The sequence below is a fragment of the Setaria italica genome, chromosome VIII (assembly GCF_000263155.2).
Source record: "Setaria italica strain Yugu1 chromosome VIII, Setaria_italica_v2.0, whole genome shotgun sequence".
Taxonomy (NCBI): domain Eukaryota; kingdom Viridiplantae; phylum Streptophyta; class Magnoliopsida; order Poales; family Poaceae; genus Setaria; species Setaria italica.
Genome location: NC_028457.1, coordinates 2,832,015 through 2,852,982, shown reverse-complemented (window position 1 = coordinate 2,852,982; position 20,968 = coordinate 2,832,015). Strand labels below are relative to the sequence as shown.

The 20,968-nt window shown below is 45.0% G+C and overlaps 1 protein-coding gene across 1 annotated transcript; it reads left to right on the top strand.

Moving 5' to 3' along the window:
* The first annotated feature begins 4,737 nt into the window (after nt 1-4,737).
* Nucleotides 4,738-20,287, top strand: LOC101767946. Its single transcript, XM_004978672.3, is given in 10 exon segments — nt 4,738-4,984; nt 5,069-5,925; nt 8,128-10,261; nt 11,221-11,334; nt 11,586-11,766; nt 11,866-12,164; nt 12,255-12,500; nt 16,061-16,917; nt 18,119-20,034; nt 20,037-20,287. Coding segments are annotated over 9 exon segments (6,660 nt in total). The 5' UTR covers nt 4,738-4,984; nt 5,069-5,092; the 3' UTR covers nt 20,117-20,287.
* Nucleotides 20,288-20,968: the final 681 nt, after the last annotated feature.

Below are 20,968 nucleotides of genomic sequence, written 5' to 3'. Positions count from 1 at the left end.
TCTCTGTTTGGGTAGTAGCTTCCAGAGCTTGATGTTGCAATCTCTGTAGTGCTTTCCTCGCAATTTGAAGCAAGCGGGATGCCTTCTTGATACGGGAGGTTGTCTATGTGAGCGACAAGGCGCAACTTGTAGTCATGAGCGAGGAAAGATGGCTTCCTCCCTGGCCAATAAACGAATCTGCCTTGTGGGGTTGAAGTAACTACCAAACCTTGAGCTGGGCTTGATAATGGAATTTCTTGGACGTAGTCCGAGTTGTAGTCGCAATCCTTAACTGTCCCGAGTTCGGGTTGGGTTCGAGTAAGGAGACCTTGGTGGATCTCGGCGGAGTTGCGGAGTCCGTACGGGAATCGTCTTCGGGTTGAAGTCGACTTGCGGGGTAACTGGGGTTTCAGCTTGTGCCGACTAGTCCGAGTTGAGGTCGAGTCCGAGCCGTAGTCGAATTTGTTGTTGTTGACATGAAAACTTGGTTTTTCTCGGCGAAATCTCCCGTTTCTTGCTGAAAAAAGTTTTCGTCGAGATGTTCCTTCTGCTGGATGCTAATGGTGTGGCGCTGAAATGATCCAGACCCAAAAACAAAGGTTGCGCCTGCCTCAAAGGTGAAAACAAGCTCCATAATGACGGATGCCATCAATCTCGCGCGGAGAAACTCGGCGACTACCCCTACCTGGCGCGCTAGCTGTCGGTGTTTTAGACCGGTAACCCACCTAGGGGGTACCCTAGGTGGTATTTTTGTATGGTGGGTGTCATCGAGAATCAAGGAGTCGATGGTGACGCAAGGACACATGATTTAGATAGGTTCGGACCGCTAGATCGTGTTATACCCTACGTCCTGTGTGTTGATTGTATCGAACTTCTTAGCTCCTGTTTAGGGGGGGGGGTCCCTACTCGCCTTCATATAGTCGGGGGAGTAGGGTTACAGGGTGGAGTCCTAGTCGGACATGGTTACAGAATTTTACTCCTAGTCGGTAGAGTAGTTCCCTTGTCTATTCCGACTAGTCTTCAGGGGTCTGTGGAGGCTACGTTACCCTGTGGTGTAGCCTTCCATATCCTGATCTCATCTGAGTACATCCCTGAGTGGGCCGTACAAGGCCTACTCGTGGGCCTGGTGATGTTAGCCCAACAGTCCCAAACAATGAAGATTACAACATAGACCCCAACACATATGACGGAGAGTTCTTTCAAGAAGATGGGCTTGTAGGGAATTTTGAGATAGACTTAACTGAAGCTTAGGGTATGGAAGTAGACAATGAAAGTGGTGCTGATGAGGACTCCAGTTACGAGGTTCAGAATGCGAAGAACTCATAATCACTTTAGCGATTACATTTAAGCAATGACGGTGATGATGACATTCCTCCTTCGGAGCACGTTGATGATTATTTCGACATGCATGATAGTGATGATGAGACTTATGATCCAGCTAATCCCGATGATGATGATTATTTCTAATACATGTATGATCTATACTAATTGATTTATTATTTGTCATACCATGTTATTTTCTAAGTATGTTTAGTTTATTTTGCATCTATTTTGATGTATTATTTGTGCTAATTGGTTTACTCTATTTAATAGCAGGTGACTGAACAATGGTGCGCGGTATGAGGAGGTTTAATAGCAGGTGACTGAACAATGGTGGGCGGTATGAGGAGGTTAGCGACGCTTTACTCAAAAGCGATGCGTAAAGGGTTCGATGCAGCTGAAGGGTTCGGGAAGAGACCTCGGGGTAGACCTAGGGGTGGAGGCAGGGGTCAAGGGAAGGGTGGAGGCAGGATGAGGCCAGAGTCGCCTGTACCTTCGGCAACGTCTAGGTCTGAGGAGGTACCTTCTGCTCACTCACCCTCTGAAGAGGAGAAGGAGGTACAGGTGGAGGAGGAGGTTGGGGTGCAGGAGAAGGCAGAGGTGAAGGAGGAAGCAGGGGGTACCTCTTCCTCTACTTCGTCGCGTGTGTGGTTGCGAGGTCCCTCGACCCTCCCGAGGCAACCGATACCTCATGAAAGATGCCCGCTGATTCGACCCAAAGGAGAGAGGTAAGTAACTTTAGATGTTATCACTAATTTTTTGTTTGAAATGTTCAAAATTACAATAGAAACTAATAATTTGTTTTAATCACATTGGCAAAGGTTGGACGAAGGTTGGTGGGGGTGATCACGCACATCATCTGAACGATGTCCTTGGACTTTTGATCAAGGAAAAGTTCCCTGGCATGGTGTAGTTTGGCGGAGCTCTTGAGCCGGCGTACACGTGGGCCCCACTATGCCGCCGCTCCGGACGCCGTTGATTGGGATGGAAGGGTATTCGCCAACAAAAATGAGCGTGTCAAGGTCGAGCTGTGGGTAAGTCTTTATCTAACTACATTTCTCAATACATCGTATTGATTTGACATTCTTGAAATAATGATCGGATACATCGCGTCTATATGCAGGATTTTTTTATATGCGCATCGAGATACGAGGCTAAGGCGGATGCTGTGGCTGACAAAGACGCCAAGAAACTAGTCAAGGACATGCACTACGAGGCGCGCGTCCAGGCCGTAATCCAATTCCACACGGAACACCTTGGAGAGAGGGTCACTAAAAGGGACGCTAGCACTGACCCGAGAACAATACCTGCAGGTAAATATAGAACATTAATACTTATTATTTCTAAGATTAATTACACTTAATTTCATCTTCTTATATGTCATATATTTGATGACGTAGGTGCCTCCGTGGTGGTACGCCCATGATCTGCAGTGCTGGGCCTAGACGTGGACAAGTGGTGCGACCCCATGTGGGAGGAGCATCACAATACTTTCCAGGAGCGGCGTTTGTTGATGAGAAGGGCACCACACCATCAAGGCAACCTCAGCCTCTTAGAATACGCGGCTAGATGGGTACACAAATGCATTTCTTTATTCTAACGCTTAATTCTGCATAATTTCTAAGCTTTTTGTTTGCAGTCGGCGGAAAATGCTGGCGAGCCTTGCTTCTAGTTCAAGGCTTATGCTTTGGCCCACAAGGGCAAGGCGAGGGCCGGCGTCGCCTACAACCCGGATGACCCGCCCTCAACGTACAGCAATGAGACCGTCCACAGTCACCTCGATGGATACACATCGATGGTAAGGGCGGTCCATGGCCCAGACTACGATCCGAGTGCACATGACCTTGATGGAGAAGTGGTCATGAGGGTGGGAGGAGACAAGAAGCATGGCCGGTTCTAGATTGGCGACGGCACACTTGATACGGCCTGTACTCCCTCTCTCTCTCTCAGCTTCGAGCATAGAGCACGAGTTCCAGCCTGGCGATACGTCCTCGGCTAGACTCTACATGGTTCCAGATGGACGAACTCCAGGTCATTTCTATTTTATTCATCGTTTATTGATTTTTACATACTTATGCATTGCATTGTAACATTGGGATGAAATATTGTAGGTCCAGCTGGAACAAGAAAGGAGACGACAGGAGGAGCTAGAGGCATCCATCGAGCAGAGGATGCAGGCTGAGCGACAGAGGATGGAGGCAGAGCGACTGCAGATATTTGAAATGATGAGGGGTGTTTATGCTGCAATCGGTCAACGTCCGCCAGCGATGCCATTCCCTCCTTCTCAACCTGCTCCAAATACTCCATCCAGCACTATGAGTCACTTCACAACCTTATAATCACCGTTTCTAGTTTATGCAGAATTAATGTTTTCTCCTTTGTGATGTGCGTATGTTTTTAGTTTCTAATTTCTAGTTTGTAGTTAACCTTGTAATCACTGTTTCGTTCTCAATCACTGTAACTTAGCTACTTTTAGTTTCCGCAGAATTAATCACTATTTCTAGTTGCTAGTTTATTTCTAATACTTGTATGTTCTGTGGATGATTTATCTCTTCTTTTTGCAGAATCAATCAGCTGCATCGAATGAGCCTGGAGTAGGACACTCGCAGGACCAATGGCCACCGTGGTCACAGTGAGCCTTATTAGTGTATACTTGTGTGTTTCGAGTCTCTATGAACTATGTACTTATGATTCTGAAGTTTATTTGCATTTGTGATTGTGAAGTTCATTTGCATTTGTGATGTGTTGTTGATATATCTATATGAATTACCTGTGATGCCTATTGTGAACTATCTATGATGGATGTGATGTTTATTTGAATGTGGTACGTGACTGTGACCGAACCAAATAAACTGGTTATATGTGCCAGCTTTGCCGAGTGTTACATTCTGAACCTAAAATAGCCATCTTTGCCGAGTGTCTTGGCTGTGAAACTCAGCAAAGAGGCCAAAATTCTGTACATTCTAGGCCTAAATGGCATCTTTGCCAAGTGTTCGGGAAAAATCACTCGGCAAACAAGGCATGTTCGACGAGTGCCCGTGCCATTAGATACTCGGCAAACGCGCTGTAACCGTTTTTGCACCGTCACATTGCTTTTTTTTGCCAAGCGTTAGTTTAGCACTCAGCAAAGTCTTTGCCGAGTGCCCGATAAAAAACACTCATTAAAGAAATTTTTACCGGCACTATATTTGCCATGTACTATTTATCGAGTATAACACTTGGCAAAACCTCTGCAGAGTATTTTTTGAGCTTCACCATGTGCTGTGGACACAAGGCAAACTTCCATATTCCGGTAGTGCGTGGGAGCTGGTGACTCGTGCCGCCTTTTTATGCGAGTGACCCACGCACTGGTTACTCAAGCCAAAAAAAAAAGCCCATAAAGATAACTTTATTTTTTGAAAGGACATAAAGATAACTTTTCTCCTGTCGTCAATCGAAATAGTCGCCTGCGTGTGTTTTTTTCATCGTCGTCTTGGCTCCGCCCTTGTATTCCCCAATCCCCCACCCGGAGTGGCATCCTCACCAGTCACCGGGCCTCCGGCGTCAAACCCTCAAAGATAGCCACCCTCTTCCGGGGGCTGGATCTGGACAGAGCAGTACCGGAAGGGCGTGAAGCTCCCGCTGCTGCGCGGCTTCCCCGACCTCCGTCCCGCTTCAGGCCAAGAGCAGACGACGGCGAATCTGGGTGAGCCTTTCTCGCTGTCTACTACACTTCGCTCACCTTGTTATGGACACAAATCAGCCGCACTTACGAAGCTGCTGCTCGCAGGAACCACACACCGAGCTTGCAAGCATGGATCTGGCAGCGGGGGCGATAGGGAGCCTGCTGCCCAAGCTGGTTGAGCTGCTCAAGTTAGAGTACGGCCTCTACTATGACACGAGGAAGGCGATCGAGTCTCTATTGCGGGAGCTCGAATCCGCGTACGCCGTCCTCCGCGAGATTGGCGATGTGCCACCGTACGAGCTGGACGTGGACGAGCTGGTCAGGCTCTGGGCGCGCGATGTCAGGGAGGCATCCTACGATATGGAGGACGCCCTCGACGCATTATTCTTGGTGCCCATCGGCGGTCCTGAGCCTACGGAAACAAGCCTCCATGAAAAGGTGGGCAAACTGTTCCAGAAGAGCAAGGCTCGCCGCAACTTGTCTACCCAGATCCACGACATCAACGAAAAGGTCGACAAGCTGGCAGCAAAGCGTGACAGGTACGGACTCGACATTTTTGTTGCCAAACCTGTAGGTGCAACGAGCATCGACCCTCGCAACGCGACTCGATACATAAGGGCAACAGATCTTGTTGGCATCGAGGGACCAAGGGACGAACTCATAAGTATGCTGTCGGTAGGGGGTGACGTTGATATGTCCAATAAGAAGATCAAAATCGTCTCTGTTACTGGATCCGGAGGACTGGGCAAGACCACCCTTGCCAAAGCTGTATATGACCAGCTTAAACCAGGTTTCGATTGCGGGGCTTTCATCCCGTTGGGTCGGAATCCTGATATGATGAAAGTCTTTAAAGACATTCTCATTAATCTTGACAAGAAAAGGTATGCTAATTATTCAGATCTGAATGTTTTGGATGTAAAGAAGCTCATGGAAAAACTCAAGGAATTCGTCGAGAAAAAGAGGTACGAGTATAATCGCCGACCCAATGCTGCTCGCTGATAACATATATTGCAGCTTTTAGTTTCAGTAGCTGCATAGTTTCATTCTTTACATCTTCTTTATTTTATTGAAGGAAGAAGTCCATTTTTAACCATTCTGAGTTTGGTTTTGGCCACGCAACTCCAAAACAAAAAGTCTTTGATCATCCAACTATCAAAACCATTCACATTTGGCCATCTAGCTGTTTTGATAGGCGGTTTCACTTATGCGGACGATATGCGGCAGTGGGACCTACATGTCAGCTCCTTTTTCTCTCTCCTCTCTCTTCTCTTCTTCCTTCTCTCTCTTCCTCCCTCCCTTCTTCACACCGCGTCGCCTCTCATGCCGTCGTCGCAAATCCGCTACCCCAAATCCGCTGCTGCGGCGGACAGCAGTTGCTGGCGAAAGGAGCTCATGCACCTTCGCTGTCAGGAGCCCAAGGGTCGCCGCTCGGTGGAGCTCAAGGGCGGCGCTGCCACGGAGGAGCAGGAGAGCCCGTGTGGCTGAGTGTGGCCCACCTACCCATCACTGGCGAACACCATCTGCCGGCGGTGAGCTGCTTGTCCCGTAGCTCTGCCGCCTCTCCAGCCCGTCTCCTCATGCTCCACGACTCCACCTCTCCGTCACCATCTCCCCCACTGCTTGTCCTAACCTCCGTCAGCTTCCACCTTCTTGGCTACGGGAGGAGCAGTGCTGGAGGGGCCAGCGAAGGACATCGTGCGGGCGGCGATTGGGCTTGAGTGGAGGTCGAGCAGCAAGCCGCATTTGGGAGGGAGGTGCTCGGCGGAATGATGCAGCGTAGCTTGGATCGGCGCAGCTCATGGGCGGCTTTGATTTGTGTCGGCGAAGGAGCTGGCGGCAGTCGTGGAAACGAGATCCGGCAAGCGAGCTTCGAATCGGGAGGCTGTAGCGGAGCCGGCAGCTCCATTTCACTGGTTGGAGAGAGAGGGAGATATAAGGAGAGAGGGAGGGGAAGAAGATAATGCTAACATGTAGGCTCCACTACCGCGTGTTGTCCACGTCAGCGAAACCACCCATCAAGATGGCCAAATGTGAATGTTGCATGGCCAATACCAAACTCAATCGATAGTTTGATGGTCAAAAATGGACTTCTTAATAAAGGATGAAGGAGCTGGCATGATCCATCTCAACCAATCTTAGAAATTACCGTGTTAAACGTAAATGTAGATTGATTTAAAATAGCAGTAAACAAAAATAAGTAAATTTGCATATTTATCAAGAAGTATAATCAGTTGTATAAAATACAAATATGTTTTTCAAATCCTAAAGTGTACTAGTAGGTAGCCACACAATTCCATGCAAAATCCAGATAGCCATATTATTACTATTACAAATTTAAAAGTAGCAAGCTCGTTTGCACTCAAATGTTACAAAGTAGCTCAATCATAAAGATGCTGTTCATTCATTCCTATCGTTTGCGTACTCTTTTCCCTTTTATTTGCGATCAGTTTATGAGCTGAGAATGCTATAAAAGCTTAGTTGGATGTGATCAGCTTATGGCGCTATAATAGTATAGTAAAATAATGAACTAATAACATAGTGAGATGATGGTACATAAGTTAGATAAAAGATCAACTCTAAAGGTAGTAAGTACATGATGAAATGATAATATAGAGAATGATTAATAAGTTGGACTAAAGCTTTGAAAGCAAGTGTTTATCTGTGAGTTTGTAGCGAGATATTCATAAAATGTATAAAATGTTCATACTTAGTTGGATGAAGAAATTTATACGAAAATTGTAAATATAAAATTTTTGTTGTTGACAACCTTTTAATTTGAAGTTATTTAGATACTAAATAATCATCTAAAGTTTTGTCAAATAAGTATTGAGTGGAATAAAGATTTCTATTAGGAACATAATCTAGGTGGGATGGCAAGGAGGCATTGCATGAGGGTGGGTGGGTGTGGGGGGCGGGGTGGGGGGGGGTGTTCAAATCCCATTGTGTAGCATACTGGCAAGTTATTGTTGCTGAGGTCCACAGAAGAAGCACAACATCCTGAGGTAGATCGCTTAGTTAATCACGTGCATTTCCAAATCTTGTTCAATCCTTTCAACTTGGAATCACCTGCTCTTTTATGGTTGATAGTGTTTATTTTTTCTGTTCGTTATATGATGTCTTATACTTTTAATTACCATCTATTGCGCTCTCATGTGAATGTATAGGTGTTTCATTATTATTGATGATATATGGGACATCCAATCATGGAAATTAATCAAATGTGCTCTGCAAGACAGTGATTGTCGAAGTAGAGTAGTCATAACTACTCGTATTTTTGGAGTGGCCACATATGCAGATGACGTTTACGACATGCAACCACTTTCTCCCGAGAAATCTGAAAAATTATTTTATGCAAGAATGTTTGCTGGTGACGGGAAGCATTTGGATAGGCCATCAGCTGAGACATGTGAACTGTTTTTGAAGAAATGCTGTGGTTTGCCATTAGCTATCATAACAATAGCTAGTTTGTTGGCCAATAAACCAGAGGAGGAGTGGTCTGAGGTATACTACTCTTTTGGTTTTGGGAATACAGACAATTATGATGATGTAGAAAATGCCAGAAGGATATTGAGTTTTAGCTACTACGATCTTCCTTCACGCCTAAAGGCTTGCTTACTGTATCTAAGCACATTTTCGGAAAATCATATGATAGAAAAAAATAGTTTGATATGGATGTGGATAGCTGAAGGTTTCATCCATGCAGAACCAGGGGTAGGATTATTTGAGCTTGGGGAGCGTTACTTTAATGAATTGATAAATAGAGGCTTGATCCAGGCAGAGGAAACAGAATATGAAGGGTACGTAGATGCTTGCTCTGTTAACATTATGGTTCTTGATTTGATCCGTAGCTTATCGACGGATGAAAATTTTTCCACTGTATTGGATGGTCGTGAGCAACAGAAACTTCCGAGGAGCATTGCTCGCAGGTTACTCTTGAAGTGTTTTGAAAGGCACAACAGCAGTCAGCTAACTACTAATGTTGATGTGTCGAAAGTGAGATCCCTTTTTGCCAGTCAGTGCGATTTTGGTGCATCATTCCCACGCTTCCCATGTTTACGTGTGTTAGATATGATAAACTGTCGTGCTGAGGAAGGCCGTGAAGAAGGTATGCTGGATCATCTTTGGAGTTTACTTCAGCTGAGGTACCTTGGGCTTGGCCTAGGTCTTATCGAGCTGCCCAGGAAAGTAAGATATCTAAAATTTCTGCAGACACTGGATTTACGGGGAAGTTTCGTGAAGGAGCTTCCAAACGGGGTGGGACTGCTGACGCAACTTGTTTGCCTACGATCTGATTGCGAAACAAGAGTGCCGGCTGGCTTGATCGGTAAGCTGACCTCATTGCAAGAGCTGGCGATACACCCTACTGCTAATGCTAGAATGCATTTTGTGAAGGAGCTGGGCCTGCTGAGAGAACTGAGGGTGCTACGGACTATGATTGATGGTACGAGTGAGAGCATGGGGAGAACTTTGCTTGAGTCCATAGGCAATCTGCACAAGATCAGGTACCTGAACATAGAGGAGGCTCACCCATCTCTCCCTTCCTCGTTCGGTTCCTCTCCTATTCCTTCAACCCTTCTCTTTTCTTCTCCTTCTCCTTCTTCACCCATGGCCAAAACTTTGAGGGAGGCTCAAAGGGAGCTCGCCTTTTCATTGCTAGGTAACTGCAGGATGACCGATGCAGGATTCGTCACCTGTCAGCATCTCCGTTTCCTGCGTTTGGAATGGATCGTGTTTTCTGGACTTCCGGGGTGGATTAATTCATCACTTGCTCCGAACCTCTCCTACCTGTGTTTGAAAGTGCTAGTTATGAAAGAGCAGGACGTGGAAACCCTTGCGAGATTGCCAGAGCTCCGTTGCCTCAAGCTGCATTCGTGTGACACCAAATTACTAGTCATAAAGATTCTTACTGAGAATGTTGGATACTTTCGGAATTTGAGAACCTTACACCTATATAATACATCTATCTGGTTTGATCCGCACGGCAGCAAGTGCAGAAGCAGCAGCAGGATAGAATCTACTATCATGCCAAGTCTTGAATCCCTTAGTTTTGACGTCCATGTGCGGTTCCTAAAAGATGCGACGACCCTGTTTGGTTTTGACAAGCTGCTTGGTTTCGAGAATATCGGAAGAAGTTCGCTCCAGATAGTCACTGCATATGTGAACTGTGGAAATGCCCGTGCTTCAGAGGTGGAGGAGGTGGAAGCTGCGTTGGTGCACGCGGCTACAGTCCATCCCAAACATCCCACTCTTCAAACCGCACGGCTAGAAGAAGATGATCTGCTGTCACCCTACCAAGAGGTACAAACTGATCTGCATGCACATTGATATACAGAGGAATTCATGTTTCCAAAGGCTGCTGGCTCATATTGATTACTGCTTCCTTAATTCCTCTGTTCTTTTTTTCTTTTTCTTGTAATGGGCTCAATAAATTTTCGTCTGATTAATTACCCACCATATGCTGGTTTGAGTAGGAAAGATAATTACTTACTCTAACCGTCTCAGAAAGAACAAAATTCTAGCATTCAAATTCAGTCCCAGATATAATGCAATTCTAAGTATTAGAAGTTTGTGGATAAATATAACAGACAAGTAATCAAAATTTCTTATCTTTGCTCTCTCTCTCTGATTCCTTTACTGATTTCCCGTGCGTGTTCATTTTCTAGCAAATGCCCATATGTTTTTGATGAAATAGGAGGGGATTTCTTTACTGATTTTATTTTTTATATAAATGAAAGGAGAAGCAAATGCCCATATGGATGCTATGTACCTAGCGCAGTGGAAATACGCGGGGTTTTCTTCCCGTCGTTACCATTTTACCTATACAGACAATAGTCATCTCAAAAAAGGAAAACAAATGGCGATCTTTATTATCAGCAATGGACACTTTGTAGATCATTGTTCATACTCTAACCCGGCCTGTAACAAGTCTCCTAGAATGTGTTCTTCTAAAATTCTAGGGACATCTTTTTAGAAACAGAATTCAGAAGTCAGTGTTCACTAACCCGGAATTTTCTTAACAGCATCCCTGATTGAGTAATAAGCTAATAAATATTTTACCACAGTTACACGTGGAAAAGTCTTGTAATAAAAAAGTTTATACTTGTAGTAACAAAAAAGCGTATGTGTAATGGGTAATTCCTCAAATTAAGTAATTAGCTGGAAACCTTGAAATCATATATGAAAACTTATTTTTTTATCAAACTGAACTGGTTGTTATGGGATTTTTTGTTCTTCATGAAATTCAATTTGCTTTGTAGGTGACCAGCCCTGTAACCAAGTTGGTGGATCAGGTGAAGTCGATGGAGGTGTCTGCAGCACCATCTCTGCATCAAACCAATGTTGATGAGGAACCTGGAGAGAGTAGCACTGATGTAAGTTAATTAATAGTACTAATCTAAACATTGGTTACTTCCAAGGAAGCAAAGCATGCTTAGGCAGTCACTAAAAAGGTGTAGGTGGAAATGGGTGATTTCCCAAATTAAGTAATTAGCTGCAAACCTGGAATTCATACATGCGAAACTTATTTTACTATCAAACTGAATTGGTTTTTACGGGATTTTGTGTCTTCATGATCTTCAATTTGTTGGAGGAAATAAGATCGATCGAGCTCATGCTATTGCAGAGAACAATGGGAAGTGGAAGTAGTAGTGATCCGCCGCTCCCGCCGGGGTACCGGTTCTACCCGACGGAGGAGGAGCTGCTGAGCTTCTACCTCCGCCACCGCCTCGCCGGCACCATGCCACAAGTCGAGCACTTCATCCCCGTCGTCGACATCTACAGATACCATCCCTCCGAGCTCCAGGGTTAGTCGTGGTCGTAGTTCATCGATCTCCTCTCGATCGGATGATCACGATGACTACATATATGATGCGCAACATGTCATATACTATCGATGCATGCAGCGATGGCCGGAGTCGCGAACGTGGGCGACAAGGAGCAGTGGTTCTTCTTCTGCCCGTGGGCGGAGCGGGAGCTGCACGGCGGCCGGCCGGCGCGCACCACGCCGTCGGGGTACTGGAAGGCCGCGGCGGTGGCGTCCTACGTCTACTCGGCGCCGGCCAACCGCGTCATCGGGGAGAAGCGCACCATGGTCTTCTACGAGGGCCGCGCCCCCATGGGCAAAAAGACCCGCTGGAAGATGAACGAGTACAAGGCCGCCGATGGCGCGCCGCTGCTGCTGGCTGCAGGGGCGCCTGTCAGGGTACGTGCCGCATGCGATGTGGCTGTGCATTTATGACGATGGTAATTAATTATGTATTGATAATTATGGTCACTACTGATCGGCGTGCAGCTGCGGAACGAGTTCAGGGTGTGCCGCGTGTACATCAGCACCGGCACGCTGAAGTCCTTCGACTGCCGGCCGCTCAACCCGGCCGGCGGCGTCGATCAAGCTCTCCACTGCTACCAACAGCAACAAGTACAGCTGGCACCACCACCACCACCCGCGGCGGCGGCAGCGGCGAGCCAGATGCCTGCAGTCGACGGCGTCGATCAAGCTCTCAATGTATCCGAGGAACACGGGGAGAGTAGCACTGAGGTACTCCTGCAGTTTATTTCACTTCGAGATGATGGAAATCCATTAAGTGGCTGCAGGCTGCATATATATTCGCTATATATACACCCCCCTAGTGGCTGCATATACAGCCCCCTATTGTGAGACTAGCAAGCTGCTGGATGTCTACCGGCTTGAGCTCCACTTCCTCTTGTGCTTAACATACCCAATTACCCATTGAGCCTGGTGTGAAGCCCGATGTTCAGAAACAACAATGGAGATTATGAAGAATGGTAGGGGCTCGCGCTCTGGGCGAGCCTCCGCCCAACCCCCAGCCCGCCAGTCATGCTGCTCCGGCACCGTCGGCCCACAGCCCCTCCTCCCTCCGTTGCCTCCCAGCCCGCTGGCCACGCCGCCTCAGCCCTGACGGCCACAAGCACACCAGCCCAGCTTCCCCATCCAATGGTGGGTAATGTCTGCTTCCCGCTCTTCGCCCCGTGGCTGGTGTCACCTCGGTGGTCGGCTGGTCGCAAGCATCACCTCCGTGGCGCTCGACGGCGTCTGGAGGCTGCGCATGGCCCTTAAGCTCTACAGGGGAGGGGGGAGCCCCTGCATGGCCCGTTCGGCACCGCCGTGTTGCTGTGCTGCTCGGGCCTGTGATTGCTCTGCTCTCGCCGGACTCCCCGCTCTCCTGCCCCACCAAGCTCTGGTCATTCACGACCTTTCTCCCTGGGTGCTCCGCGGCCGCGGGAGAGGCCGGTTGTCTCGGGAGACCTTTCTCCCTTTGTCAGCCACTGTTGGATCGGGGTCTATGACTACCGTAACGGGTCACGGGCGCCCTTCTGCCGACACGTCGCATCCACCTTCCCCCTCCGATGTGCGCTGGCTGCCTCCGACACGCCTGCACCTTCTCCGCCCTGCTTTGCATCCTGCACGGGGTATATCTCACGCCAATCCTGATGCCTTGTTCATCTGAGTCATCCACGTCAGCCGCCTGAGGCTGCTGCTATATCGTCATGCTGCCCCGACTACAGGCCCGCCCTGTCATCTTGCTTCGACTAGTGCACGGTCCTTCTTGCATGCTGCTCTACCCCCATCCTTACCCACTTGCACTAGCGTCCTTCCACTCCTCCCTCCCCCACTTGTATGCCGCTGCCTCGCCCTTAACCACTCCATCTTCGCTTGCTGCAATCCTCTTTGCTGTCGTCGGTGTGGGTGTTTGGGGCACCGGCTCCTCGACTGCGTCAAGCGCCATCACCATCATGCCTCATTTATGCATGAGCAACCTGTCTTGCTCACGAGGGACTCCGGGTGCCGGGCTTGGCCCCCACTGCACCCATCCACCCTATATCCTAGCTCGAACCATGCCTCCCCATCCGCCATGAATGGCGGGACCACTCCTACCATGCCTGGTGGGCTCCATCCTCCTTTTGGCCGGGGAGCTGGCCCGGCTGGCCTAGCTCCTAGGCCCCTTGTGGGTCCCGAGATGATGCCAGTGTGTCCTGCAGTCGGTGTCCTTCATTGGCTTTCAGCCTTTCACTACCCACCCCGCCTGCCCTTCCCCTGCAAGCCTCTTCGCCACTGTCTCCCTTAAGGACAACCGCCTCGAGCACTAGAACAAGCACCACATCGAGATTGCTGTGGGCATGATGGCCAACCCGATGGGGATCTTAGCTTCCTTTGTCTGGAGAGGACAACATGGTGTCATCATCGCCGCGCACCAGAAGAGCTACCTAGACACCCCCTCTCGGCCCTCCTCCCCGGGGTTTGGACGCAGTCCCCAAAGTGGACGCGGCAACACAGGTGGTGGAATCGGTAATTCGCCGCCCCTAGCAGTGGTTCCTCTACCGTGACACTGCCTTCTGCCCCTGCCAGGGTCCCAAGCACCATGCGCACCCTAGAGCTTCAAGGTTGGCGATGTCATCCTCCATGGTGCAGAGACGGATCACTCGTCGGGCGTGGGGATCCGCCCCTCAACTGGACGGACATCACGCGTGGATCAAACTTCCCCCAACTGGATGACATTGAGCTGTCCGTGGTGGTGGGCAACATTCACCTCATGCTCCATGCTGGCGGCGACGTCTCCTATTTCAACCGCAGAGACCAGAACCCACATATGAAGAGGCATCAGGCATGCGTGTGTCGATGAGTACGCTTGCCCTGAAAGAACATCTCTCATTCAGGTACCCGCGTGCAGTTCAGGCAATTTTGTCCCTGCAATGTCTTTCACTGCTTGCCAAAATCTCTTTGCAGAAGGGCAGACAATGGCCACATGAAAGAGATCTTCAACCGCTGCACTACACGCCTTGCAGTGACTTTCCTGCTCCACGTGTCGGTGTTTGAGTTCTGCCATTGCTGGCAGGAAATTATTAAGGGTTCTCCACCAAAAGATTCTAATTTTCGGCGGGATTCTCATTTTCCATAGAACCTCTTCCACCATCTCATGTTACACCTTCCTCTCAAAAGCCCATACGTACATCTCTTCCATACCATAGCTAATGTTGGCACATTTGTTTCCACATGAAATCTGTTGCTGTTGCAGCAACCAATGTCAATTTTGCACACAAAGTTGTCATTGCTTGTAGCTATATAAAACATGGTATACTTATTCTCATTTGTCTAAGGCCCGAGGGAGCCCCTAAATGAGGTAAAGTCTGTTAAAATATAAGTGAACCATTTGTATTGCCCTACCAGCTTAGGTTTTTTAGTGTAACTAATCGGTGCATGAAGCTCAATAATTGTTTTTAAACATTGCATGCTTTTAACTTTATATATGCTAGTCTATCAACCCATGCTTCTACACGAGCTAGTGGTAGTAGTTCATAATAAATTGAGGACCCGAAGCTAATCAAAATTGCTTACATTTCCTCTCACTAACTTGTTCATATTCTAACACACCACACATATAAGTACTGAAGTACATTCTTATAATTGTAATAGATTTAGAGCAGAGGTGGGTAAGTTTTTAGAAAACAGAAAAAATATTTTCTGTTATTGTTAATAATGATTAGAGTTTACCGTATCAATGGCTGAATATTTTTTTATTTTTGTGACAATTTTTAGTATTTATCTATATTTCTAGCATGTAATGTATAATCTAGGGTTACTTTATAATAATTCAATGGTAGAGATGACTAATTTAGATGTAGATTCAGATGGTTATCTTAGATTATTTTTTCATAATAGTACATGTGGATAATTTAGATAAAATTTAGGGTTACTTTAAGTTATTTTTCACAATGGTAGGATGAGTAATTGCAATACATATTTAGGGGTTACTTTAGAGGATTTTCATAATGATGGAGGTAAGGAATTTTTAAGGAAACAATATAGATTCAATGGTTAATATTTTCGATGGCAATTAGAATATATAGAATTGCCAGCTAGATGCTTTCTCATTTTTGTGAGACTTCTAGGAGTTATATTTTTTCTAGCATAGAATTAATATATAGATTTCAAAACGAGTCTCCAATTTGTATGATTCATCTACTATCTTTTTCCAAGTTAGACTCATATGTGACCTTCCTGCCTTCCACTCCACATGGATTTGCATTTGTTGTGGATGCGCAAAGAGCATTAAGTGGAAACTTCGCTATGCTTTTCAGGGCATGACGAATTCAACTCAGGGCACCATGGAGGCACCAGTTAGTTCTTCTCTGGGTGCAATGGGCTCTCTTTTTAGGAAGCTCGGTATTCTGCTGGATCCCAAGTACCCTCTTCGGAGCTCACTAAAGCACGCAATCAAGCTTCTCGTGGAGGATCTGGAAGAAATAAGGGACGCCCACATGGAGCAGTTGATGGCAGATTCCCACAACAGTAAGGCGAAATACTGGATGGAAGAGGTGCGTGAGCTCTCGTATGATATTGAGGACAGCATCGACTTCATGATGTTGTCGCACAACGCTGCCAATGAGAAGCCGAGATCCATCCATGCCCCCAAGCTCAGGGTTGCACGTCTTAAGATTCGTGGGCTTCCCAGTATGCTCAAGCTGTCAACGAGGATCGTAAGAGTTGCAGAGCTCAGGACTCTGCTGTGGGAGGCAAGCGAACGGCATGCAAGGTACCAGCTTGATGGTTGCGTCTCGAATCCTAGGTCTGTGTTCTCTGGCCGTAGCAGTCGGATCACATTGGTTTATAAAGTTGTTGCCGATCACATTGGTATCGAGGGACCAAAGAAAGAACTTACCATGTGGCTCACCAACCAAGCAGAACAACAGTTGAAAGTGTTGTGTATTTTTGGACCTGCAGGGATCGGTAAAACAACCCTTGCTAAAGAATTGTATCGTGAACTCGGTGGGAAATTTGATTGCCGGGCTTTCATACGGGTGTCACGGAATCCTGACATAAGTAGACTTCTTCAGGAACTACTCTATCAAATTCTGCGGCCTAATAAACAAAATCTGTATGCCTGCTCAGTTCAAGGCGACATTGAAAACATTAGGAAGCACCTCGAAGATAAGAGGTAAATTTTTGTCCTGCTCGTGCAACATGTTAGTTAAGTACTTACTTCTAATATCCTACAAATCTTATCTTCAATTGTAGGATATTTGTTAGCTCCAAAGGTCATTTGCAACCCTGAAATATTTGAATTAGCACAATTCTGTTTGTAGGCTGGGCGACAAATTTGTTTGTATGGTGTAGAAGTCAATGATTGTAGCTACAAATTTTTTTATATGTTCTTACAAGTTAACGTCTTGTCTATCCATTATTAAAAAAACAAGTTAACGTCTTGCGTGTGTAACTTTATTATACTACTTACAAGTGAGTCTTACATCCTTGTTAGTTCATAATAGTTGAAGGTCAAGTTTATGTACTTAAGATTTACCATCATTTATAGGTACTATGTATAATTTAAAAACTTTATACCACTTATAGGTCATGTAAAAAAAATTGACCAACTAGAAGGAAATAGGCACCCAAGTTTATGTACTTGTTTGAATACTCCCTAAAAATACATAGTCTTATGTCCAATGCAGATCTCATAGAGAAGATAGTGTTTGGTACATCATAAGCTTGAACAAACTTCATGATCAAGTACTTTGGAAAGTTGGAGAGAATTTTATCATATTCAATGATTTTATCCAACAGAAGAAATCAAAATACTTAACAAGCACAACATGCATAGTATTATAAAGTAGGATACTTCAATTACGTCTTATATAGCATGTAACTTGACTTATAACTTCGCGTACAAGTTGATTTTTAATTTCAGATTTTGTCGCTTGACTTATAACTTGATGCTCTACGTTAAAAAATACTTTTAGAAATTTTTAATGATTACTTTTTGTACAGTTTTGTATATCTAAGATCAATTTTGTATTAAATATTTCTAACCTATGAAAATAACCATGAAACATTCTTAGTATAATCTTTTACATAAGGCATTATGTTTTATATCTGCTCACAAAATTTGAACTCAAAATTCAACTCATACATGGAGAAACAAAAAAGAAAAATCTAATTAGGGGGTAGATTGGACCAAATGAAATAGTTTAGGGGAGTAAGGTGAGTCTAAATCAAGCGGACAAAGTGGATAGGTGAGGGGAGTAAAATTAAATTTTTGCTTTTTTTTTCATTGCAACTTATGTTTGCAGTGTTTCTATATGCTACATTTGTTTGCATTAACACTTACATGATTATTTCTTTTTATGATTGTTCTGCAGGTATTTTATTGTAATTGATGATTTATGGGAAGCAGAAGCATGGGATATCATTAAAAATGCTTTTCCAAATGGTAGTAATTGCAGTAGAGTAATAATAACATGTGAAGTAAAAAATATAGCGCCCGAATGCTCTGGTTACCACACCGTTGATACTTTTGAAATGAAGCCCCTTGGGAGTCAGGATTCTGAAAATTTATTCTTAGATAGAGCTTTTAGTTCTGACAATCAATTTCCTGATCCATTCATCTTCAGAATGTTAAAAGAATGTGGTGGTTTGCCATTAGCAATCATCTCTGCAGCTGGTCTTTTTGCAAGCTTGCGAGATAACTCAGATATATGGCACCAACTGCTGCAAAGTGTTCTGTCCACTCTGGAAAATCTTTCTTTGGAAGATATGCTTAAACAAATAGTAAGCATTTGTTACAATAATCTTCCTCAAGAGTTAAAGACATGCTTGCTATATCTTACCATGTATCCAGTGGGATGCACCATCTGGAAGGATGATTTGCTAAAGCAATGGGCAGCTGAAGGTTTTATTACTACAACAAAAGGAAATGAGGGAGTTGCAGAGAATTATTTTAATGAGCTGGTCAAAAGGGGAATGATTCAACCTGAGAAAATTAACTACAATAATGAGGTGCTATCTTGTACAGTACACCATGTTGTTCTTGATCTTATTACATATAAGTCTAGACAAGAGAATTTTATCACTGCAGTAGATTACTCTCGGACTAATGCTATGTTTTTAATGAAAGCCCGTCGATTGTCCCTACACTACAGTTGCGCCCAGTATGCAACCGAACCGGAAGGTATAAGAGTGTCACAAGTTCGATCACTTGCCTTTTTTGGACTCCCCAGGTGTATGCCTTCTGTCATAGAATTTAAGCTTCTTCGGGTTCTAATCCTTGAATTTTGGGGCAATAAGGATGATTGCACTAGTGTCAACCTATCAAGAATCTGCGGGTTATGCCTGCTGAGATATTTGAAGATTTCAAGTCAAATCTACGTGGAATTACCATCCGAGATACAGGGGTTAAAGTTCTTGGAAATACTGGAAATAGATGCAAGAGTTTCTGCAGTTCTCAATGAAAAAATGCTGGAAATAGATGCAAAAGAGTCAGCTGTTCCAAATGATATTGTTCATCTCCCAGGCTTGTTGCATTTGGGCATTCGAGATGGGACAAAACTACCTGATCGGATTGGCCTCATCACATCTCTACAAACGTTGAAGTGTTTTGACCTTGGATACAACTCTGAAGACAATGTGCAGAGCCTTGGTGAGCTCATAAATCTAAGAGATCTTCATCTCACCTGTTCCAAGGAAGTGTCTCATGAGCATCTGAAGAGAAAACTCGTAGCTCTGGCCTCTTCTTTTGGGAGACTAGCCAACTTGAAATCTCTCACACTGGCTCATGGTGCTGTAGGCATGACAATGTTCGTTGATCACTCAAGTGCCATATTCTCCACTCCCATGTTTCTTCAGAGACTTGAGTTGCCGCCTATTTGCACCTTTTCCAGACTTCCTGAGTGGATTGGAAAACTCCGCAAACTCTGCGTTTTGAAAATTGTTGTCAGAGTATTACTGAGGAGTGATATTGATATCCTCACTGGATTGCCTGGTCTCACTGTTCTCTCGCTGTACGTTCGGCAGCCCAATGCAGAAGGTGTTGTATTCAATAGTGGGGAATTTCCAGTTCTCAAGTACTTCAAATATAGGTGTAGTGCTCTTTGCATAGCCTTTCGGGAAGAAGCACTGCCTAATCTTCGTAGGTTGAAGGTTTGTTTCAATTTCCACAGAGATGAGATATATTCGCATATGATTTCTGGCGTTGAACACTTGTTAAACCTCAAGGAGATTGCTGTGAGAATTGGGGCAGCAGATGGTGGTGTCGAGGAATCCGACAGAAGGGCTGTAGAATCGCATTCGAGAGCACCATACGCAAACATCCAACGTTTCCTATTTATATGAATGTAAGAAGGTTTGATTGGGTAGAGTAAAGTCCAGTAGGATTGTGTGTGGTTTGTGTTTTTGCTGTTGTCTGCTGTGTGGTGCTTATGCTTTCTGTACTGAATTCAGATGTTCAAAATACTTTAAAACACCATTTTGTGGTTTCCAAGTAATGTAAATGGGGAACAACCTACTACCTCTACTAAAAAATTCTCTACTCCCTTTTCTAGTGCTAAAAAAATACTCCCTCCATTTATCTTTATAAGACATGATGTGACTTTACACGGTCTTCCAAATAATACTTTGACCATATTTATTTATCTTATATTATTTATGGTTATAAATTTATAATCATGGTAGAGTATATTTGATTATGAATCCAACTATATAAACTTTGCATTATAAAAATAAAAAATTAATAGTCAAACTATTAGTCAAGATATAAAGACAAGAGTTAGTTATACAACTCCAGATATGGGCCTGCCTCTTCGTATGTTAAGCTTGTACACGCTTTAAGAATATAAAGACAAGAGTTAGTAATACAACTTAGGTACATAAAATCTGAACATGCATATATGTCCTGTCAAGGAATGTCTTACCTTTGTATAATGCCTATGAAATCTTTGTATCTATCTCTATCATAGCGTATGAGTCGAGGACCACTGCTTCTCCTCGCTTGGGAAAAATAATGATGCAAATCCAATGGTTACTGCATTATATTAATATAATTTATATGTTAGACGGTGTTAAATAGCACCTAGCATGTGTGTGTATATAGTAAATAAAATGAACTTACTCAAAACCTTAAGGAGCCGTAATGTAATCCTTGGTAGCCTTTTTTTTGCATCACATGACCAATGTATACGGACACTTTGTGTATTTCTTCTCTATGTGCTTTCTCT